The sequence below is a fragment of the Protopterus annectens genome, chromosome 5.part1 (assembly GCF_019279795.1).
Source record: "Protopterus annectens isolate FY-2018-M chromosome 5.part1, PAN1.0, whole genome shotgun sequence".
Taxonomy (NCBI): Eukaryota; Metazoa; Chordata; order Ceratodontiformes; family Protopteridae; genus Protopterus; species Protopterus annectens.
Genome location: NC_056736.1, coordinates 777,913,981 through 777,939,532, shown reverse-complemented (window position 1 = coordinate 777,939,532; position 25,552 = coordinate 777,913,981). Strand labels below are relative to the sequence as shown.

Sequence of the window (25,552 nt, the reverse complement as noted above, 5' to 3'; positions counted from 1 at the left end):
TATGTTTAGGTTCACAAAGTTATACTTCATAAATATTTTTACATTTATATGTTTATATAAATGTTTTCAATGTAGGAAAATATTTAGTTTAAAAATAATACGTTTTTTGTGGAAAATATTTTTGTTGGCTGGCTGTAAAATGCAGTACCTTAATTTGATGAAGCAAAGGTCGTTGTACAAATTCTGAATGTATCTCTCCTGGTCTGAGCATAAGCAGTCTTGTATGTAAGTTGTTCTGCTGAACTGTTTGATATTTGTTTAATAAGTGCAAGATAACAGCCCTGTTGAATTGGCGACACACATTTTACACACATTTTTATAATGCTGTCCAGTTTTGGATTACTTTCCCAATTTGAGTATTTTATTGAGGGTATCTTCATAAAGATGTGATGTTTTGAAACTCTCAATGTTGTAAAAAAGCTTAAAATCCTTGACTTAAAACTGTGGACCGTTATCTGTGATGATAATGTGAGGGACACCATATTGAGAAAAAAATGGATTCATCAGCATTACGACCGTTGACAAATACTGTCTTCATCTCTGGTGGCATTTTACTTAGTGGCAAAAAAGTGTTTCAAAAATAGTTCAAATCAACTTTTTGAAGGTGCTGCATTATCCTCAAGGGGTGAAGGAAGAGCATGTACCACTGTAAACTTACCAATAATGAAGTTATTTGAATGACCACAAGGTCTGAGTACCACAAGTTTTAATTAAGTACATTTGGTACCATTATTGGATGAAGCAGAGGAGGAGGCAGGTGAGGGTGGGTTGTAAGCAGCATGTTGTTTAATGGTAGAAAGTAAAACAGAGCTTTGATGAGAGTTTAGGGGTGAGGATACAGAATTGCTGAGCATCGTGGTAGAGAAACTCTCCTGGAGGTGGAGCCAGACAGTGAGGCAGGGGAATGAAGAGGCATGACCTGCTCACCTCTCCTAGGGCAGGGCAGAGTTGTCTGCACTCAGGGAGCACATAGGGAGGTACAAATTTCCTAATGGAGACATAAAACTTCTTGCCATGCTTCAGTATTGGAGGTTAGGCAATGCCCTTTGTGGAAGAAAGGAATGGGCAGTGAGGTCAGCGCACTGAATGTCTCTGTTCCTTTGTTTACCTAAGTATCTGCAGGGAGATACAGCCATAAGTAAAAACTCAGACAACACTGCCTGGTGGTGACCTTCATGATGGCTGCTTTTAGCTGACTATCTTGGTGATTACAGCACTAATGTGCCCATTATCCAGGGCTGATGATCAACAGACAGCAGGGACAATGAGACTGTAATAATAATAATAATAATAATAATAATAATAACAATAATAATAATTATAATAACAATAGTAATAAATTATAAGTTCGGGACATACTACTCTATCAGTCAAGAAACCCCTGTGCTATGGAATAAAACAGGTGAGATTAATTCCACTACTGTTCCCATCACCTACCCTTCTTCTGCCCTAATTGACTCTCCAGCTGACACGAGCATCCTTCAAAAAGGTCTCACAGAGACGGACAACTGGTGCCAGAGCCATGGTCTAAAGCTAAATGCCAAAAAGTGTATAGTCATACCCTTTGGCAAAAACAAAAGTGCCCACAAATTACCACATAGGTGGTAACCCATTAAGTACAGAGGAAGTAATTAGGGACCTGGGGACCCAAGTTGATAGTAATCTCTCCTTTGACAACCACATTGCCAAAGTGGTTAGAAAGACCTTCTACATAGCCCACCTCATCATGAAAGGATTCACATCTAGATCAAGGGAGGTCATCGTGCCCCTTTAGTCATCCCTCATCAGGCCCATAATAGAATACAATGCCCCTTTTGGGATGTACCTTACCCGACACCTGCAGAAACTAGAAAGACCCCAAAAGTACCTCACAAAGAGGATCAAGGGACTCAAACAGATGCCATATGCTGCTCGGTTAAAAAAAACTCCAGCTCTACTTAGTTGCATACCGCCTACTTCGAGGCGATCTATGCCTAACATATAAAGCTATGTCCAACCCAGAATTAATGGACATGCTCCACCTCAGAAAATCCAATTCCCTTAGAGCCATGCACTCGAGGGACTTGAGCCTCAGCACAGAAATAAATAGAACATGCTGGAGGGACAGATTCATAACCCAGAGGCTCCCTTCACTCGGGAACAGAATCCCAGTCCATGTTAGGCAGAGTCCCTCACTGACCCTCTTCAAGAGGAATCTTGATGAGTGGATGGGGGACCATAGGTTTACCCCAGGGATTACTTCTGTGTCACTACTAGACAGAGGCACAGTAAACTAACCTTAAAAAGGGCACAGTAAACTCAAATCAAGGGGTGGCGAAAGCCAAACACACTCGGGCTAGGCTTATAAATGCCCCAGGGCAGATAGCCTAGTATGAACCTATGAACCTATTAACAGGTTGTATCTTGAAGGTACGCATGGTCATTTTCTGTCCAGCAGAAAACTTTTAACAAATGAACAGTAGAAATATGTATATATCTTCATCTATCTATCTATCTATCTATCTATCTATCTATCTATCTATCTATCTATCTATCTATCTATCTATCTATCTACAGTAAACTCTCAGTTAACTGGAACTCAAGCAACCAGCACTATCAAGCAACCGGCAAAAAACATAATAGAAATACAGTACAATTTTCATGTGTTGTACTTTCTGTTTTCCCCTGCGGAAACATACCTTACGTTTTTAAAATTTTAGAGTTTTAAAAAGGAAGATAGGAATAAATTTCCTCTCCTCCCAACCTGAGAACAAGTCAAACCAACAAATAGTATAGGGTACAGTATTAGTCAGACCTATTTTTAATAGTAACTGTCAAGCAACCAGAAACCACAGTTATCCGGCATCTACCAAATCCCATGGGTGCCGGTTAACTGAGAGTTTACTATATCTTTCTATCTCTGTATCTGTCTATAGATGTGTGTTTCTGCGCACACACACACACACACACACACACACACACACACACACACACACACACACACACACAGATATATCTATCTATATATATCACACACATATATATATATATATCTATATCTGTCTATCTGTATATATATATATATATCTGTCTATCTGTATATATATATATATATATATATATATATATATATATATATATATATATTTATAATGTATTTGTGTACCTTAAGTTCATTTTGAAACTTTCCTAAGTGGTCTAAAAACAAAAACTCAAAAAATTCCTTACCATTCTGACAGAGTAAAGTAGTATGTTGTTTCGTCAGAAGACTAAGGATGTTTTAAGAGTTTTTTCTACTTTCATGCATGAATTGAAGAAGTGACAACTTCTAATGAATGTGTTTGTGACTGACTGTTTTGATTCATACCTCTCAACTGTCCCTGTTTTGAAGTAACATTCCTATTTTCAGGCTTTATTTATGTATGTACCTGTTTTGAAGGTATGTCCCTATGTTCTGGCTTGATGTACCCCTTCACAGAATTTTCTGAATCCTAGTCATCTTGTTTGATTTTTGAAACTGTCACTGAAAACCACACTACATGACCAAAATACTAGTGTCATCAGTAATTTAAAGAAAAAGGGCACACATTCTACATCACTCTTTTTCAGAAGAAAAATAAATGACCTAATATGGCACAATTTTACAATAAAATTAATTAAAGTTGTTACATTATGCATGCAGGAAGTGTTATGTGCTATTTGGTGTTCAAATGTTATGTTTATTAAACGTTCAGATTTGTGGCTGGATGTTTCTCCTTCATTCCTATTTTCAGTGTTTACAGTTTGACGGGTGTTTTGATTTGTCAAAGGCACATCAACAGTGGTGAGAATTTACCCTGCTACTCAGAAACAACAATGTACTATTGGGCAGACAGAGGAGAAACACGAAGCTACATACGCTGCATGACTTAACAATTCCTGAATTATTGACAATTTTTAAATTTCCTTTTGATTTAATTGCCTGATATTTACAAATACCTTTATCTGTACCCAAAAGCATCAATGATAATCTGTTTAAAGTAATTAAATTGCACACTATTTTACCTTAGGCCTATGTGAGTGCAACCTTTTGAAAGAAGTAAATAGATAACTACTGATCCAGGGAGGTTTGATTTCATCTGCCAGTTGCTCATTGAAAAAGAGATAGATTTCTATAATACAAAATTATGTGGAGCGTGTGCACAGATTAGTTCTCTTACTGTTATTAACAGTTCAAATGTTAAGACACATACCCTAATATCTATCTCTTTATTTTCCATTTTTCATCAAGACCGTTCTAGTGAAAAGAAACAGGTTAACAACTGATTTTGAACTGGAAAATTAAGTGTGATATTTGTTTAATTCTTATTGAGTTTCATGCCCACAAGTGAAAACTGACATCAAGAGGCATCATGGCTAGTGCCCCTTGTTTGTGACCTCCTTCACCCTCCTGATTTGATGACCAAAAAACAAGATCTCCAGACCTTAACAAGGAATTATTATATAGCTGCATAAACTAAATAACACTTCCTTACCAAACTGTAAGAAGTACCTTACTAAACTGTGACAAGCAGCTTCTTATTTCAGAAAGAAGCATGAATGCCATTCATTTAAAGTGACCGTGCCTTCATAAACAAATATTGCAACTCCTTAAAGGGCCTGATTGCTGCGTTTGATTTTTTAAATAATGTATTAGTTAACCTTTCTACACAGCTGCCTGCTTCTGAGTTCTGATTTAGAGTAGTGGGTATTAAACTGCGTCAAAGGAAGAAGACAGACTTAAATCCATATACGTCAACCTAAACCTCAGTCATTATAATCTGAAATGTCCAACAGTGTTATAGGTAGGTTGTATGGTCCAGATTCAAGAAAAGGTAAGGCAATGATGCAGAGGCCTTCTAGCAAGATGAATTGCTGCCTTAGTCAGTCAACAGTCACACACCCTTATCTCACATGTACGAGGGAGGAAAACTATAGTGAAGCTAATGGTAAATACAGACACTGTAGCATTGGCCTTTATTGTCAGGTGGAGCTATTCAGTTGAATGACCACTGCCCCCTTGTGGACAGGATGTATGCACAATCATTACATAATGAGATTTTCAAGGCATGCAATATAAATAGCTCTTATTAAGCGTGCAACATGTGAAATGACTATCAAAGGGTGGGCTATGAACCTTGCTGGGAATTGTTACCCATCAGGCTCACAGAACTAGCAGCCAGACATCACTGTGGTCAAGTATACCTTACAAACAGAAAGAATTAGATTGCCTGAGTGGTTGCAGCACATTACAGGTTATAGAAGTGGCTAAGTGATATTGAGGTGAAAGGAAGGACAGGTCACAGAATGTTACAATGGGCACCCTATGGTGAAAAGTGTAGGTCTACACATATAGACAGAACCTAATACAGAACTCATCTCATTAAGGTATCCACTAAGGACAAGTTATACATTTCCCTCTATGGAGTATGTGATAGGTAAAAGAATGGTATTGGTCTGTTGCTCAACAAATGCCTTCTTCAGCCAGCCTAACACTTATTGAATGGCTTTGTGTTGTATGGTAATGTGACATTGCTGGCTTTAGGAAATGCTTAGCCACTATGATCAGAGGCTGGAAATGTTGAGTGCATAGCTATTCTAAACAATTAAAAACAAAAGTTCTAATAATCCTTTGTTCACTTATAATATTCACTTCTTAATTGCTGGAAATGCTGATAGGAATACACAACTCCTATTATAATATTCCAAGACAGCCATCTTCCTTAGGAAGGAAGGGGACAATAAGCAGGCTGCAAGTACTCCTGGGAACCCCTTGACCACTTGCTTACATAATGGTAGAGATCACAGTTTACAGACATACCAAACTCCAAATAATAAAATTAATTTATCTTTCCTGTAAAGAAGTATCAGGTGAAACATCTTCACATGTTGTTTGCACTCCACGAGCACCAGTTTCTCGTGGTATAAAAGAAACACGTCACACAGGATGATTTCCATGGTTTCTCATGTACTACATCCCACATTACTGTTGTCAATGATATTTGCTGCTACCACAGTGGGGCTTCAAAAAGGCCATGCCAGACTCATAACTGTTTGAAATTTATTGTTGCCCTAGAATTATTTTCAGACATAGGGAGTTGGTTTATAGAACTGGTAGTATGTGAGTAGCCCACTGATGAAGGCTTTTGCACTCTTACCAGTATGCATACATAACACAGTGATGCACACCAGTCCGATCTCAACATTCTTCTTCTTATTAAATGTATCACAAGGCTGGCACAGTGCACACATATAGCATGTTTTGAAATCTGGCCTGTCATCTGTTTTTCTTTCATTTGACTTTTATCTGTTTGTTTAACTATATTTTCATGTGAGTGAACGTACAGGCTAAATGTGTTGAGACAAATTAAAGAGGGTTAGTAGACAAGCTGCTTTATCTGTCCTGGTACTTCAAATTTAAAAGGGAATCCTGCACTGGAAACCATTTAGTTTTCATAATTATAAAAGGAATATTATTATAATAACTTTCTGCCTTCCACTAAGTGCATATTTGTCACTGCTTATTAAATATCCGGTTTCCTCCCACATTCCAAAGAAATGCAGTAGGTGGATTGGACACACTAAATTGGCCATAGGAATGTGTGTGTGTGTGTGTGTGTGTGTGTGTGTGTGTGTGTGTGTGTGTGTGTGTGTGTGTGTGTGTGTGTGTGTGTGTGTGTCACTATAGTGTGGAAGAACTACCACAACAGGGCTAACCATCTGGCAGTATGTACCTTGGCTGTAGATGATTGTCACTGTTGAAGTGACACTCCGACCCCCATGACTGCCACTGTTGAAGTGACACCTTGACCCTAGCTACAAAAATGGGAAAACGGGGTTGTAGATGGATGGATGGATGAATGGATGGATTTACACACACAAGATGCCCTCTCTGTGGAGTCCATCTGTCTTTTCTATGTCTACTTCTGTTATTGCCTGGGGTTCTGCTTTCTTCAGACATTCTATTGACACACCATTAGTTAAACTGGTAATCCTTCAACTTGCCCATAGGAGTCTGTGAATGAGGGTGTGTGTTTGTGTCAGCATTTGTTTATTTCTGTGCATGTCCATACGAATGTGTGTGTGCGTGTGTGTGTGTGTGTGTGTGTGTGTGTGTGTGTGTGTGTGTGTGTGTGTGTGTGTGTGTGTGTGTGTGTGTGTGTCATCCTCTAAACTGTCCAGGACTGTTTTTTGCATTGTACTCATTTCTTATTGGGATGGGATTTGTCTCCTCTGTCTAGGATAAAGTGGGTATTGCACAATAACTGAATGAATAAATATATCTGTCAGTCTGACTTGTCTGTCTTTCTGAGGTCTTCCTGCAGGTATGAGTAGATTGTGCAGTCTACTCTCACATGATGTGCAGTCATAGATCTGCAAAGAAAACCTGTGCCAATAATGCAATTTTGATTACGTTTTTTCAGCATTAACCTCATAAAACCCACCATTCTCCATTCAGCAGAAAGCCAACATTTGGTTATTGTAAAGGCTCCACTGTGACTAATTTTACATGATTAGGATTCAAGTTTGAGTCCTGCCATTTCAGCTGTTTACTCCCATCTTGTGAATTAACTTTAGTAATAGGGACCTTTAATGTTAAATTATTTGTTTTTATCAAAACTGAATATGGCAGGCCAAATAAGCACGGTCTGTAGTCATGACTTTGAAGAGAGACACACCGAGAAAATCTATCAGTCATAGGCAGGGAATCAACATACTGGAATGCTTATAACTAGAGTACAGTACAGATAGCTAGGAAAGTACAATATGATGTGGCTTAGCTCAGTTTACTGAGGAATTCCACTCACAGATTCATGGCCTGCTACTGACTAACTTCATACAGGTTAGGGACAGAAAGCAGAATGCTCAAATAGTTGGGAAGGTGGGAGAAAGGAAAGACTTAAATTATAATGGTGAACAGGGGTGTTATCGCAGAAAGGAGCGTGACAAGTGCTGTACCATAAGGGTCAGTTTTGGGACCATTTCCTTTCAATGCATATGTTTTACATATGTTAAAGGTCACTCAGACTAAACTCAGCCTATCTGCAAATGATAAAAAGGTACGCAACAACGCATGAAATGGATAAAAAAACTATGAAAGGGTTTGGAAATATTGGCAAAATGCTCAGAGGTGTTGGCTAAAGTTCAGCTGGACAAATATAAGGTGCTAGACATCAGTTACAAAAAACTGGAGATGTGGTACAGAGTAGAAGGAACTGAATTCATGCAGATAGATCGTGACAAGAAGGATCTGGGAATGGTGATACAATTATCACTGTACCATCAAGTATAAATTAAACAGGCTGCAGCCAAAGCCGGTTACAAATTTGAATATAACCTGATGGGAATAATGTTGTTTGACTCCATTCTCCCTCTTTCTTGGGCAATGGTAAGCTATCACCTGGAAGACTGTCTTGTTTTGAACAATGTACAAGGAGAGAACCATAGCATTGCTCTAAAGGAAGACAATATGGGGAATGAAGAGTCACAGCTCATAGGGCAGGCCAGAAGGCTGCAACTTTGTAGACTAATGGTAAGGAGTGACTGGGGCCATGACCTGGCTCCCTAAGGTCATGATAGGGAGTGTTAAGTGGTGGAATGGAAGAGGACAGATTAGATGGTGACATCAGTTGCAACTACTTAGTATAATATATGGCCTTTACTTCAGGAAGTTTTTGTCAAAACAGCTAGTTGCCAATACATAACTTGGACCACCAGATTGAAGGATGTTGCATGATTTAACAGATAAGGTAAGGTTCAGCAAGCGGGGTTTTGACAATTTTTACAGACTGCCTCTGTCCTTAAGGGACCTGGACATCACCCTGGGAGTGAATTTGGCATTTCCCATCATTTGGTCCAGACTGCACTTGAAGATGGTCAGAGAAGGGCTCTGCATCGTGTTAATAGAAAGCCTATTCCAGAGGAGGGCAATCTCTGGGACACATGTCTGTCTCCCCAGAATGATCTGTTCATGTCAAAGATCAGGTTTAAATCTTTGGAGCAAGTAATCCTAGTGCAGTTAATTTAGCGAATATGCAATATTTCCATGAGGGCTGGGCAGAGACTGCCTTGTAGGTCAGCACACATCACCCCTCAGTAATCATTAGATAAATGAATACAGTGATGGGGCTTTTAAATGGTCAGCATATGACATGTTGGTGATACCCTGTATTTTTTGATGAGAAACCTCTGAGGATGCTCCAGCTGTTGCATGTGTCTGGTGAGGTACATGCCAAAGGGGACATTGTACTTGATGATTGGTCTGATGAAGGCCGGGTCCAGTGGTATTATGACATCCTTAGATCTAGATGCCATTCCCTTACTTATAACCTGAAAAACATAGAAATATTTCCTCACCACCATGAGCATATGGTGGTCAAAGTTCAGAATACTATCTAAGTACCCAGATCTCTCCTCACTGGGTCCACTCTTAGGGGGGGTGCTATCAATGTTGTAATTTGCAGGGGTGTTTGATTTACTAAAGGGTATTATTATGCACTTCTTTGCATTTAGTTTGAGGCCATGGCTCTGATACTAATCATTAGTCTGCATCAGACCTTTTGTGTAGGATATTAATATTGTTTGTGGAGTCAATGATTGCTCCTAAGGCTATCTACATTTGCCTTGACATCTGAGAAGTATATCTCAAATGGGGGTGGGGGGCAGGACTGAGACCTGTGGTACTCCACTGGTGACTGGCTTCTTGCTGGATGTGTAATCCCCCACTCTAACAACATGTGTCCTATCCATGAACCATTTGGCTATCTATCTGGTGATGTAGAGGTTTATGTCCAATTTTGTGAGTTTATCTGTAATACCCAAGTGGGACATTGTGTCAAATGCCTTGGACAGGTCAATGTAGGCAGTATGCACTGTCTTACCCTCATCCATGGCCCTGGTGACCTTCTCAAAGAAGTCTACCAGATTGAGCATGCAGGACTTGCCCTTGATGAAGCCAAACTGGGTTGGGTCTAGGGTTTGGAGATTTCGTATGTTGTTATTAATCAGGTTCATGATTATCTTTTCCATAGCCTTGCATATGAGGCTAGTCAAACTTATGGGTGAGCAGCTTCCTTGGTCCTTTGATGATCCATCCTTGTGCATGAGGTTGACTGTTGGGGTCTATATTAGATCTTCAAAATTTTCTTCCATCGACAGTTTATTCATCAACCGCTATCCATTGAAACTAACTTCAGCTAACATCAGCATTTTTTACAGGGTAAGTAACCGATTTACCACTACCCCACCAAAACACACATCGCACTAAATCAAATCCACTCAAGTGGGGGGGGCTTTCCCCCACACCCCCAATGTGGGAGGCTATGCCCCCCCAACTATATATATCAACTCCGAGATCGCACTACGGTGGGGAAAAGGACAAAGTTGTGGTGTTGGCCAATTGGTTACTTACCCTGTAAAAATGTTGATGCTCGCTGAAGTTAGTTTCGATGGATAGGGGTCGATGAACAAGCTGTCGATGAAAGAAGATTTTTGATGATTTAATATAGCTCCAACTGTTGCTATCCTCCATTCTACTGGGACAAAGCATGTCTGGAGACTGTAGTTAAATAGAGATCTGAATGGGTCTGCTAGGTTATAATTCAAACTATTTATTAGGGATCTGGGATTCCATCAGGGCCCATTGATGCTGTGTTTCTAGCTTTAGAGAGTGCAGTGATGACCTGTTCTTTTGTGATAACAGGCAGAGGAATGGTAGGGGGTATTTCACGGGGAGTGACCAGAGGTGATGTGTGTGAAATTTGAGCTGAATTTATCAGCCAGCAGGTTTGCTATTTTCTCTGCCTGAGTATAGGTAGTGTTATCTACAGCCAATGCAGCACATTGCTGAGTGTTTCTGTTAAGATTTCAGACATAATTAAAACTGCTTTGTGCTTATCCTTTGCTTGGGAGGCTGTTTTAGTCTCATATTTAGCTTTTCAAGACTGACTAGTTTCCTATTTTTTCTGTTGTGACTAATCAGGGATTTTTTTCTCTGTTGTACACCCTCCCACTTACGTCTAGACAGGAATTAAGTCTTTTGAATGGGTCATTTTGGTGTTGTTTGTTTTACAGATGCATCTGAGTGGGGTCTGACAATGCCCTGTATGCCTAGATCTACCCTCAACAGTCTGTATGATGTATAATGCACTTATGCTAGGGCTCCTCCAGGGTGACTTGTTTTTCCTGCTAGATTTGAGTTTAGTTTGGTCAGGTACTGTCATTTCTATGCAATTGTTTAAGTGGTTGTAAAGGGCATTTGTGTGTACTTCTGCATAGGCCTCCATGTTTTGGGGGTTAGGGGAGCTTTAACATTACCTGTGCTATCACTTAATAGAATGTAATTTGGCTTGGAAAAGATTCTTTAGGGTTTTAGGGTTTGATGGGGCTTCTACTGTTACACTTATTTCACATGAGATTGATTTATGATCTGATATCACCAATAAGGACATTATGCGGGGGGCAGCAATGCTCCCTCATGTTTGTGAGTAGTATGTCAAGGATATTTGAGCCCCTAGTGGGAGTCCAGACTAGCCGCTCCAGAGCATCTGCATTGAAATTGAACAGGAATCTCTGACCCTGCATTTTAGTGGACATGTATGTTTCCCAGTTTATAGAGAGGTAGACAAAATCACTCATGAGTAGTTTGTTGGACTGAATGGTAAGTGATTTTAGTAACTTCAGGTATCCGGGGACCTATAACTAGCAATGATATGGTGGGAGATTTTGCCTATGGTCAGCTGGACGTGGAGTAGCTCAAGCGAGTCATCTTGCCTGACCAATCTAGAGCTGCGATTGTTTTAATGTAAATGGAAACACCTTTTCCTTTTGTTTTTTCCTTTTCAGAGGGTGATCTGAAAGTGTAATAGGCATTGTAGCCTTGCACCTAAATGTGTGATAGGCATTGTAGCCTTGTACTGCTGGGGTGCTTTTTGCTGCCTTGATCCACGTCTCTGTAACTGCACAGACATCAGGATTTTCCAGGATGAGGATTGTTTATCTTGCTAACACTCCTAGCACTGAGCAGTAGTACCTTCAGCTTGGCATTAAAATAATTTATTACATTGGTAGTATTACATTGGTAGGACTGTTGGTTTGGCACTGTCCAAAAAAGGCACTATATGGTTGACTAATGCCTTGGCTAGTATTCAAAAGCCTAGGTGTGACAGGGGGAGACCACCTCTTTTAAAACAATGTGGTCTGTTGACCATGTCATCTCAGGCAAGCAAATACTGGATCCCCTTGGAATGAGACCAGCAGCTAAACTAATAATTGAAGTCAATCATTTTCTGTTTGCATTGTGGTATCATACTTGGTGAGGGTAGAATGATGCTAAATGTGATTCTCATACCTGCCTGTGACACATATCCAGAGAGGTCCATCGTGTCTGTCTTCATATAATCCAGTCATTCACACCCACATGGACTATGACTGAGTCATACTGGTACTTGTGGTTGAGTGACCTGAGTGCCTGCATGATCTTGTAAATTCTGTCCTTTGACAAGCAACTGACTGTAACCCTCTCTTTATCCAACCTGATGTGGGGGGTGTCCGTGTGTCTCATGATGGAGTGTCCTATGACCAAGACATTTAAATGTGTGGTGTTTCACATTAGGGGTTTGCCTGAAGAGACACTGTGATGTGTATTTTTATGTCTAGTGGTTGGTGTTGACTTGGTTTTGTTTGTATCTGGTTTCTGAGGGCAGCATGCAGGAGGCATCTTAAGTTTAGTTAAATTACTTGCACATATTTCCGTATATGTGGATTTATGTGTCGAGACCTTATTTAGTGAGGGAAATTATCTGCATGTACTGGCAACCTGTCTGCCATCTGATATGACAGTATGTGAGAGTCTTGTTTCAGTAGCAATTTTCTCTTGTATACTGACCACCTCTCACATGCTGTGTTTGTTTCAGGATTAAGTGGTGGTCAATATACAAGAGAAAATTGCTACATTGCCTCAGGATGTCCATGTCCACCAGGCTGGACACAGAGATAGCAGGACGGTGCCTATCCATGGTTTCAGGTTTTTTTATTATGGGTTCAGTCAGGGAGAAGAGTGGGGAGATTTAACTGGACGGGGATAATAGCATATGGATGAAGACTGGGTGCTATACTCAGAGCAAGCTGCAGTAATCCAACAAGGCAGTGCTGTTCTGTGTGCAACTCAGATGTTCCTAGAGCAGCAGGCGGACTGGGGAAAGTTGTAGAGATAATTGCTCTAAGGGAAATTTTAACTTGAAAGCAGTTGCATCTATACAGGACATTGCTAACTGCTGTTTCACAGAGAGCAGCCAAGCACAAACACTAGCCTTATATAGAATCAGAAAAACAAGTTTTACAACAGCAAAGCCTACAGACCAATTGTGAAAACACACAATAAGCTTTCAGCCAGCAGCCCCCGACTCAGATAGGTTTGCTATGGCACACTTCTGCCACAAGAATGCAGTCAGAAAATCCTCTTAATGTAAAAATGTTGGTTCTAGAGCTCTTGTGCAGGGAAACCACACACTCTAGATACTACAGTATTGTAAAACTAAAAGACACAATGTAATTAAATACTACAGCAGCAGTGGAAACTTTCTTGATTGTAAAGTGTTTAAGTTTAAATTGGTTGATTTCTGTTTACATGGTTAAAATTCATAATGCGCATAAATATCAAATTTTACATTAGACAAAAAGCATTTCATGTAATTTTTGTCTAACTTGATTGGTTAATGTTTAACTTAATTGGAGTGACCTCCTTACTGTGTATTGTATAATTATGACATAGGTGACACTTTTTAATTGAACTTTTACAGAGTTCCTGTATTCTGCTCTAACTCTGATTTTTTTCTTTTTTCACTTACAGGAATATCAGTAAGTGTGTCCACTTTCAGCCTTGTGGCCATTGCTATTGAGAGATATAGCGCCATTTGCAATCCACTGAAATCTAGGGTGTGGCAAACCAGATCTCATGCTTATAGAGTCATTGCTGCAACGTGGGTGCTGTCAATCATAATTATGATTCCTTACCCAGTCTACAATATCCTCGTCCCCTTTAATAAACCCAATAAATCCATTGGTCATCAATGTCGACTTGCGTGGCCTAACAACCAAGTACAGCAGGCATGGTAAGTATGTCCAGCTTCTTGTCATGTGGCATGTGCATGGACCAGCAGTTAGTTTAAATATTTGCACTGTTGTTGAACTATGGTGAACATAAGCATCTGGACTAATGATGGTAATCAGGAGAAATTTTTACCTGTTCAGTAAGGATAAGAAAGGTGTATAGTATCCTTATTTAAGATATGAAGGCCAAGACACATGGTTAGGATTTCACTGTGCTTATATGACCGCCTGAAGAGGGAAAATGTTTGACTGTGGTGTGAGTCACCCACTGTCTTGAAAACAGTATCAAATATTTGTTTTTCTTTTAAAAGATAAATGGGCCAAGGAGTTTGTTACAACCCAGTTTCTTAACCAGTTAAGTGGACTGGTGTAAGAATCCTTTATTGCTATGACCAAGGTCAAGAGGCAGAACAAACTGTGGTTTCTCGTTTCCCCCAAGATTTTATTTAGATTATAACAAAGGTATAACTATTTACAAAGTTCACAAGCATAAAAAAATTGAGCAGATCACATTTAGCACTTTAAACATAGAGTTCTTTTAGAACTTCTAGATGACATTCACTAAGTTAGTTATGTTTCTTTAATAATATTTAATTTAGTCCAATATTTGAAATTTGACTTTTTAACATTAGATCTTGCAGTTATAGGTTGCATTTCCTTTTAGCATACAACAGTGGATAATCTAATGAACTCACTAAATCCTGGTGGAAATTCACTTCTCAGATTCATTTATTTTATTTTATTTTATTTAATTTCCATTTGTTGAGTAGGATAGCCCAACCGGACAAAAAGCCCCTTTTCATTGGAGGCCTGTGGAGAAAAGCTCCAGACAGAATTTAAACATAGCGACGGATGCAAGCAGTAGTGTACAAAAAAATGATCCAAATGTACAGCTATACAAATCGTTTAATAGCAACAAGTAGTACACATGCCGTATAAGTGTACACAGCTGCACTTTACACAGAAACTTGTAACAATGTTATGTACATATATGGAGCATATGTTCTAGTTTTGTTAATACTTAAACAGTAATTTAAAAAGTCTTTATACTGTCTTATATTGTTGATAAAATGTTTATATATAAGTGTGTACAATAGTTTTGAATGAGTTGAACAATGTAGAAAAGTAACGTGTTGGTGCATCGCAGGAGAGGGAGAGGACAGAAACAGAGGTAGCTCTAAGTTATGAAAAGAAGATGTATTACAGCTTGTTAGAAATTAGTATTGTGATGTATGGAGCTTATCCAGGGTTTAAGGAAGAGCATAGCCAGGAGTTACTTAGGAATTCTTGCAGCTGAATTTTAAAATAATTACTTTTGTTTCCTTGTTTCATTTGAAGTTGTAAAGAGTTCCAAAGTTTAGATTCATAGCTGAAGTAGAATGGAGCTCCAGAGTATTATATGATTTGCTGAAGGGTCGTAGAGATTGATTTTGAAAGTGGAGTTCTCCAGCTGGGGAGTCATGCTTTAAGTTGCTTTAAGCACTGAGCAGCCAGATTAGGTTATGGGGTATGAATAGTTGTGAGTTGGTTAGGTTTTGAGACAGCTCAATTAGGTGTGGTTATTTTATTATGGTGCAATGATGACTTCTGAAGGCAGATTAGCTACAAATTTCAGTAGGTGTCCAGTTTCATTATTTGAGTTTTTCTTAGATTGTGAAGAATAGGAGAAGCATAAAAGAAGGCTGGGAGGAGGCTGGTTGATGCAGTTGTTTTCCAAGTGTTGTAAATGTGGTATTGTTTACTTTTCTATAATACACAAAGTTGTTGGTGGGTTTTCTTAAAAACTTGGAGTATTCATCAAATTTTAGTTTTTTTGTCAACAATGACATTTGAAGTTTAGTTTGTTGACCTACTTCTACTTTATTATTTTTTTCTGAAATGGATTTAGAATGATTGTTTTCAGTCAGAGAACTGTTTTAGGGTGAACAGCATTAGCTTTGTTTTTGTAGGATTAAGGAGCAGTCATGATTTTTCTAGCCATGTTTCAACATTTCAATGGCTGAGAATAAGTCTTACATGACTTCATTAACTTTTGACAGGGTTGTGGCTGACCAGATTAAGATGGTTTCATCTGCATACTACATTATAGATGATAGTTTAGAGGCTGTGTGCAATTTGTTTACAAAGAAATTGAATAAAGGGGCAAAAACTGAGCCTGGCATACCTATTTAATCAGCAAGAAAAGGAATAAATATTGTTGTCATTTGATTGCCTGTTGCCTATTTCTGAGATTACTATCCTCAAAGTTTTTTACCTCTCCAGCATGCAGCTTCATCAGTTTTAAACCATTTATTAATGTTATGTAGAAAATATTTCTATGTGAAACTTTCCAGTAAGTACTGTAAGATATTAGACTTACAGACTTTATGATCATTTTTTTTATTATTAGTATCAATATCTTTTAAATTGTAAATATTAAGGTAATCCCAAAATGTATTACTTATTCTAACATTAATTTATAAAATTAATTTATAAAGTTTAGATGGGGATAGGTAATATCTTTACTACCATTTATAACTGCATAAAAAACCCTAGTATTTTTAGATAGCTCTTTTTCTCAACATCTGCCATCAAATTCTTAGTTTCTTTAGATGGTCTTGTATTAAAGACTAATGTCCAGTTTACAAATTCCAAATAATATTTCATTATTTTATCTGTTGATAGTATATTTACCCCATTTAGGCAATTGCATCAATATATGAGGTTATTTCGGGCCCAGTTCCAAAGACTTTTCTCTTAGTGTAACTGACCACTTCACTGAAAACAGGCTGAAGGCAGGTCTTTTGGAATCAGGCCCCACTGTAAGCCTGTGTATAGATATGTCTTACACTGAGGTAAGTCACTTATACTGAGAGTAAGTCTTTTGGAATCAGCGCAGAGAGCAACTCTTTTGGAATCTTGCCATTAGTTTTAAATTTAGCGTATTACTATAAACATTACTTTAAAATGTTTCATTGCTATTTTTAACAGTGAGATTTTTAAAAATGAAATTTCTAAAATTTGTTTAACAATGTGTTCATACATTTCAATTTTGTTAATCTATTCAGTGAACCATTGCAATATTTTTCATCAGCCATAGCATTTTGCTATTTACATCAATAAATGAATAAATATGGTTTGAAATCCAGATAATCAAATATAAGAGTATGAATGGATTTCCACTGAGCATCATAAAATTTAACTAACCATAGAAGAAAACTTTTAAAGATTGATGCAAGAGCATTGCTGTCTTTACCTGGGAATCCAATACCTCCTTTATTGCAATGTCTAATATATTATTTATCCTGGGTTTTGTTGGATACCATATGAAACCCAACAGTATGCCATTAATCTTTATTATTTGTTTTTCCTGGAATAAGGCTATGGGTTGTAGTATATATAATAATAGTGGTAATACAATCATTTTTATAAGTATCAGTCTATCTTTTAATGAAAAATATTATTTATTGTAGTAATTGAATATGTAATGTATTCAGTTATTATAATCTTCTTTCATAATTGATTCCATATCTGGGCAGTGCAGTGGTGCAGCGGTTAATATTGTCACCTCATAGCAAGAGGTTCTCCGGTTTGATTCTCGGCTGGGGTTCCTGCTGTGCGGAGTTTGCATGTTCTCCCTGCATTCGCGTGGGTTTCCTCCGGGTACTCCAGTTTCCTCCCACATTCTAAAGACATGCAACTGGAGCGTTTTTCCCCAGGCATCCGCTGAAAATAGGCTCTGTGTAGCCTAGTCGGACTTTCCCGGTCAACAAATGTTAAATAAATAAATGTAAATCCCTAGTGTCCTGACACTAGTTTTAATTAGATCAAAGTTAAACTTGGTTAGCAGATTTATCCATAGAAACTCTGTTTGATTTGCATTAAATTTCATTTTCAAAACTTTTTCAAATATTTTAACAGAATGATAGACTTTTGTAAATTAATTATTTGTATCTTCAGCAGATAAAAAATATTAAAGGCATGAGGGGGCAGTCCTGTTTACTTACCTTATTAGTTTTAAAACAATGTGACGGTGGTTTCACACTAAAAATACCATTTCATTGGGTCCAGGTAATATTCCTGGAAGCTTAATTAAAGACTCCAAACATGAGTTCACAAAACCCTTCCTGAACTTGCTTAATTTAAGTTTAGCAAATAGGTTATGTCCATAAAATACACAGAATGCCTGTTTTGAAGCCTCTGCACAAAGGGATCCCACTTTAGACCCTGGAATCTACAGACCCATTAGCCTTATCAGCGTAATCTGCAAAACCATGGGATGCATCATAGCTGACTTCTTCAACTGTAGTATCGCAAAGTTAGATCATCAAAGTCTGTTTTTCAGGGAAAGGTAAGAAATATCTGCATAGTAAAGAAACCAAGCAAAAACCTTGCAGTGTGGAGGGTATGAAGTTCATTCCTTGAAATATGTTATGCACCAAGCTCACTAATAAAATTTGAACTGTAAAATACGTAGTAAAAAATAGTAAAACAGTAGGTAGTCCACAGTTGAGTTAAAAATGGAATATCCTTTACGGAAACACACAAGCAAGCCATCCTAGCTGAGTATAATGAAAAGCATTAAAGATGTTCAGCAATGTATATACAATCAGGTTAATTGGAGCAAGGGAGTGGTTACAGAGAGTAGTTCTGTTAAGAGCAATAAAAGTATTAAACTCCAGTGGTGGCTGGTGACTTCAAATCAAAGTGGGGCTGCAGGAGACAGGTAAATGGGTGGGGCCAATGGGAAGAGGCATGGCCAAATAGAAAGGGGTGGAGCTATGTTAAAAACAGCAAAAACTGGGGCTTTAAATACACTGCCCTGGGTGCGAAACCATCATTATGAGAGTCCAATCAAGACAAAATGAAGTGGAGAAGAAAAAAGAAATATTTCAATGCATTGGCTACATGACGGCTTACTTAATATCATGATGGAAACAAAAAGGTTATGAGACATGAAAAAATAAATTACTTTTGAAATACATTATTGGAATGCCAGTCAAAATCAAGTATAAAAAAACAAGCAGCATTCAACTCAAACCACTTCTCCTTGCACTGCAGTTCTAATTATAATTTATATTCAGCTTTATAAAAGTACCAAGTAACATGCTGAAATTAGCAATCTTTGTGATACCCCCACTTGTAATAATATTTCTTATCTAAAAAGACCTGCTGCATGACAACAACTATCTACTTGTTTCATAGGGAAAACATGATCAAAGTAAAAAATGAGCAGCAAACAAGAAACAAGTGGATACGGCACGGTCCATATATTACACTTTACTTGCCTGCTGCTTACCAAATGACCTCCACTCCATTGTTCTTCTCCTTGGAGTAGAGCCCCAACGTTACATAATCCTTCCAGGATAAGCAATCTGGTGACTGACCACACAGTTCCATTCAATGGATGGCCGCTTATCTTTCAGGACTGCTTAGCAAATGGGGTCAACTGGCATGACTGGAACAAATCAGAGCATTGCAGAAGGTGGCATTTCTGTCCGCAAACACACACACAGAGTTATGCTTCTTCCTTTGCAGTTCACTTCTGCTGTTACCATCCTAGGAAATAATACTATTTGTGCTTGGTGTACTGAACACAGGAATGGACATTTTGTTTTCCTTATAGCAGAGTAATCGTATATAAATAAGGAAGGCATAAATAATTTGCATTTCTATCACTAGCTAGAAGATGGAAAAACCATCTATGTACCTCCACAGCCATCTGATAAAAACATTGAAGAACACATAAGCTGTATTCAGTGAAATTCTAATAACTGTAGCAACCACTCTATAGCATGTTCTGCAAAGCATCTCTCCTGGTGGCTGAATTTTGCAGCACTGTGCTAGTTGCTAGATAAGAAAGGGGAGCAATGGACTGGTAGTGAAACAGCATCAAGGAAAACCACTTGTCTTTCACAGAAATGGACACTTGCATGTTATGGGGTGCAGACACAGTACTGGAAAGTTAGGATACTAACAGATTATGTGCTAAATCTTCAGTAATATATCTGTATCACCAGCTTGGAATAATATAACAAATGTAGTACTTTTCATTCATGTATTCTACTATATTTCCCCAGTTTTCCAATTGTTAATTTGCCCCACACCCATTTCTACATCATATTATAATATGGCTAAGAAGAGCAGCTGCCCAGAGAAGTGTTTCAATATTTGAAGCTTTTTTTTTTGTTAAAAACAATTGCCGTATGCCAAATGAACTTCCTTCCGTATAGAATAAATAAACATTACATTATATATCTGTGTCGGTCACCTACCTCTGTAAATTTAAATTTAAAAATGATGACTGTCCATCTCCATCTCTCTGACGATCATGAAGTTAGAACTTAGGTGGTTTAGGAATCAAAATCAACTAGTCTCTGAAGTCTATCTCTTTGAAGTTGAGAACTCTCTGTAATACAGGTAGGTACAGCAAAAAGCAGGCAAGCTGTTTCAGCAGTGGTAGCAAAATTAAATTACTATGCTACTACTGCTGTTTCTCGCTTTCTTTTTTGGGAAGAGAGCAAGAACCAATCAGTAGTCATCCAGCTGTCCATGTCACGTATGTGACTGCAGACGTGGCAGTCCAATCCCTTTCCACTTTACTGTGCAATTAAACCGCATAGACCTCTGGACATCACACTGATGCCTTTTCTCCTTAATCTGGACTGTTCTTACAGCAGTCCAAATTTACGGAAACTAATTTAAAAAAAAAAAAAAAACAGAACTCACCGAGCATGTGCAGTTCGAGTTCCGGGACTTTGCGAGTAAGTCGACTCGCAGCCAGTACATTTGAATCAATAATGAAATTAATTTAAATTATTTTATTTTTTAAACTTTCTTTTCTTTCTTCACAGCTGGGGGGAGCTGCAGTCCTGCAGTCTGATGGTATGAGCTACCACTGTTAAACTCATTCCTTTAACCAAGTACCTCTTCCCCCTTAACACCATAGTGTAAACTGAGACTGTGCTACCTTAGAACTGAAACTTAAAAGCTAGAGACAAATTAAAATATATAAGAACAGCTTATTAAGACTAACCTACTAATCCAGACTTAATTAATTAATTAATTCGGAAACCAACCCACTAACAGAAGTACTAACTAATTAACTAACAAAAAAAATGTCGTAATTAATAAAGTTATAAGAACAACAATCTGGACACTTGCAAAACCTGTGAACGGCAACACTAACAACAGGTTCTGGATAGGATGACTAAATGATTCTTTTTCTTCTTCACCAAATGCTAACTATGTCTCTTTTGCAGAAGAAGGAAGAGGAACTACAAGCCAGTCCAGTAAGTACTTCATCTGTCTGAGTGATTCTTCTGGCTTCATTTACCTGCTCTTGTGGCTTTTTAGCAAACCACAATCTTCTTAACTTTTTCCACTAAACTGGCTCAGTTCTACAACAGTGGTAAAATACCCTAAATTCATATGACTTCATAACTAATTTTATTAAGTAAGTGAGGTAGAGGGTTTCACCTCCTCCCAAAACACACACACACACACACACACTCACACATTCACCTCCTCCCAAAACACACACACACACACACACACACACACACACACACACACACACACACACACACACACACACACACACACACGCACACACACACACACACACACACACACACACACACACACACACACACACACACACACACACACACACACACACCATAACCTATGACAAGATGCATGCTAGAGATCGTCATTTTCCAGAGGGGGTCTGTGGAGGCAGGCCCTAGCCTAAGATGAGAGGCATGCTAGTGATGGTCATTTTACAGAGGGAGATCTATGGAAGCAGGCCCTAGTCTATGATGAGATGCATGCTAGAGATGGTCATTTTACAAAAAGGGTCTGTGGAGGCAGGCCCTAGCCTACGATGAGATGCATACTAGAGATAGCCATTTTACAGAGGCAGTCTGTGGAGGCAGTCTCTAGCCTAAGATGAGATTGCATGCAGGAGATTGTCATTTTACAGAGGGGGGTCTGTGGAGGGTCTTACATTGTCACCAAGTTGGGTTCATTACAGATATATTTCCACATATTCTTAGTGACATTCCACAAAGTAGTGAATAGTGTATAGATGTCCACTTTGTGGATCAGACTGACAACCAACTGATCCCAGGATGTATTCCACAGCTGTAACTCTCAGTGATGAATCAATAACTGGGGATAACGGAGACTGAAACCTCTTCGAGCAAACAATTAACCTTAGAGCACTTACTAAGTGACTCAAGGAACAACTCCAGAAAAAATAACAACTGACCATATGTTTCAGCATCAGAGGTACTAGGGCTGGCCTTTGGACATCTGGTGCCCTAGATGAAACGGCTCCATGGCACCCCCCCTCCCCCACATGCCACACAGTATCTCCATCCTGGTCTAACTACATCATCCAGATAACTTTTTTCCATTTTTCTGAGTTTGTTTTACTTTTTAGTTTTTCCTGTATTCCTTCATCATATTTTAACTACGCAAGACCACTCTACTTAACCATGTATGAAAAAACTACATTTAGCAGTGTTGTAGGTACTTTAAGGTGCATTTTACATTTTTAAACAACTTTTTCATGCAATGATAGCCCAAACAAAAATTGTGATTAAGAGAAGAAATTCAGTCTTTTTCTTCAACCATGGTTTCCTAGAATCATTTTAACACACCCTAATTGACCAAAATTACACTGTAATAACCAAATTAAGCTGTAGGTGTAGGAACCTCTAAGCACACAGAAGGCATGCTTTAGTGCTTTTTTCGACCTTTTAATTCAATGAAGATATAAGCAAAAGTCATCCATAAGGAAAGCAATTCAATTGTACATTTTTATTTAAGGAGGAAATGAGTTGTATCCAAAGATTAATGCACAAAATTAACCAAAAAGCAGGACACAGTAAACATAGAGGGCAAATTCATGTGGTGATACCTAAACCTTATTAGGAAATAGTACTTGCTTCCATATATCACATTAATAAAGGTAACCACTTTCTGTGTAACCTTGTCTGATATTAAATTAGGATGAATATTAAGGGACAAATAGTCAAAATCATATATTTGAAGTTACTGCTGATATATGAATACATACACACACACACACACACGCACATATACATACATACATACACACACACACACACACACACACACACACACACACACACACACACACACACGCATATACATACATACATATACATATATATATATATATATATATATATATATATATGTGTGTGTGTGTGTGTGTGTATATATATATATATATATATATATACATGTGTGTGCATATATTATTCCAACCTACTAGCTGCCCTGCATTATTTAATATCCTACAACCATATACCCCCCTTAGATCTACTCACCAAAACCTTATAATCACCAAAAACCCAAGCGCCCAGCTGGTCAGCTTCTACTCTTCTTTTCCCTGGCCAAAAAATGGAATGCCCTGCCCTCTACTCTGAAGACCTGTGACAATCCACACACCTTCAAAACACAACTTCATTTTTAGCTGTTTCTTCACAGGAAATGTAACTCACTCTTCAACTCATACCTCCCAAGCTCTCCTCCTTCTTTCCTGGCTAACCTTCATACCTTCCTAATTTCTCTCATGTACTTAGATTATAAATGTAATTAAACAGTAACATCCAGCCATTATGCTGTATGCCTGTCTTTCTCTTGAAAAATTTTTAATAGTTTTGCTGTCTTTACTGAATGATAGTTATACTACCTGTTGGTTGTTATACTACCTGTTGATTGTTATACTACCTGTTGATTGTTATACTACCTGTTGATTGTTATACTACCTGTTGGTTGTTATACTACCTGTTGGTTGTTATACTACCTGTTGATTGTTATACTACCTGTTGATTGTTATACTGTTGACTGTAATACTACCTGCTGATTGCAATGCAAATATTTTTCTTGTAATTCTCTATGTAATGTAACTTTGTAATGTGGAGCTTTTCTCCCCAGACCTCCATGGGCTGTCGAGCCCAGTGGATGTCCCCGGTCACCAAACTGGAATAAATAAATATAAATAAATATATATATCTTCTTCTTTTGGCTGTTCCTGTTAGGGGTCACCACAGCAGATCATCTGTTTCCATTTCATCCTGCCCTTTGCACCAACCATCTGCATGTCCTCTCTCACCACATCCATAAACCTTATACTCCTAACTTTCCTGCTGTCTTTCTACCTTTGGGCATGCCTTCCCCGATTCTTCTCCTTCTCCTTTGGCCAACAGTAGCCAAATTTCCACCAACACCCTGTTGGCTAACAGTACTGGTGACGGTCGTTTTTAACCCGGGCCTCGACCGATACGGTATGGAAATCTGTATTGTTGTCAGCATATGTCATTTGTCAAGTTTTACACCTATTGCCCTTCCTGACGTAACCCACCCCTTTTATCAGGGCATGGGACTGGGACGAAGCAATGCACTGGCTTGTGCATCCCCAGTGGCATATATATATATATATATATATATATATATATATATATATATATATATATATATATATATATTATATAATATGTAATATATATATATATATATATATATATATATATATGTATGTATATGCATATCTGTACAGACACATACACACACACACACACACACACACACACACACACACACACACACCCTACTAAGACTGTGTCAGAATCAAATTGCATTTGCTTGATATGCATGGAACACAAGCTCCCAGACGCTGTGAAGAGCCAGATGTTCTGTGATGCATTATATGCTTTACTGATTTCACAGAAAGCTTAAATGAGCAAATCACAAAAGGGTAATTTAGTTTCATCCAGAAAGTGTCTGCCCTGAAGAGGCAGCTACAGCCACTAGTGTGTACAATTCAGACATCTGATTGTGACAGAAGAGGATGGCGATGTAATGTACTTCACAGAAACAGTCATCATACATTAATTGTGTTTCAAGTTGCTTCACGTTTCACATTAGTCCCACAAAGCCAGAATAATGAGCAAAAGGTACAGCAGGCAGCTAGTCATTCCCCCCTACAATCAGCCTTAACAATTATGTGTCTGTATATATGTCAGATGTCCAGTTCAGTAGTCCATCTTACTTCACATAAATACACACATGTCCAGAAAGCCAGTGACTCTTAAACTGAAGAACAAGAGATTCATTTCTCTCAACATGCAGTTACAAACTCCACTCAGCAGTTATAGCTACTTCTGTATGCAATTCAGATGTTTTTTTTGTAAACAACGGCCATGTATTGTATTCCATCTTTGTCAACATCCAAGCAAAGAGTAGCGACAAATTAAAGTATTCCAAGTTGCTTCACAGAAATCATGGTAACTGCAAATGCACAGTAGTCCTGCAAAACTAGATAGTGACTGAATAAAATAAGAAAACAAGAGGCTGAGTTACTTTCTGTAGACGGCCCCTAGTCTGCAATTGTAGCTAAAATTATAGCCAAGTGTTATGTTTGACAAAA

General features: G+C 38.3%; 1 protein-coding gene across 1 annotated transcript in view; it reads left to right on the top strand.

The window, feature by feature from the left end:
* Positions 1 to 25,552, top strand: part of LOC122803651 (cholecystokinin receptor-like) — a 1,370,554-nt gene that overhangs the window by 1,053,286 nt on the left and 291,716 nt on the right. The window contains exon 3 of the mRNA XM_044073406.1: positions 13,847 to 14,108. Within this exon, the coding sequence (XP_043929341.1) occupies positions 13,847 to 14,108 (262 nt within the window). The remainder of the gene's footprint in view (positions 1 to 13,846; positions 14,109 to 25,552) is intronic.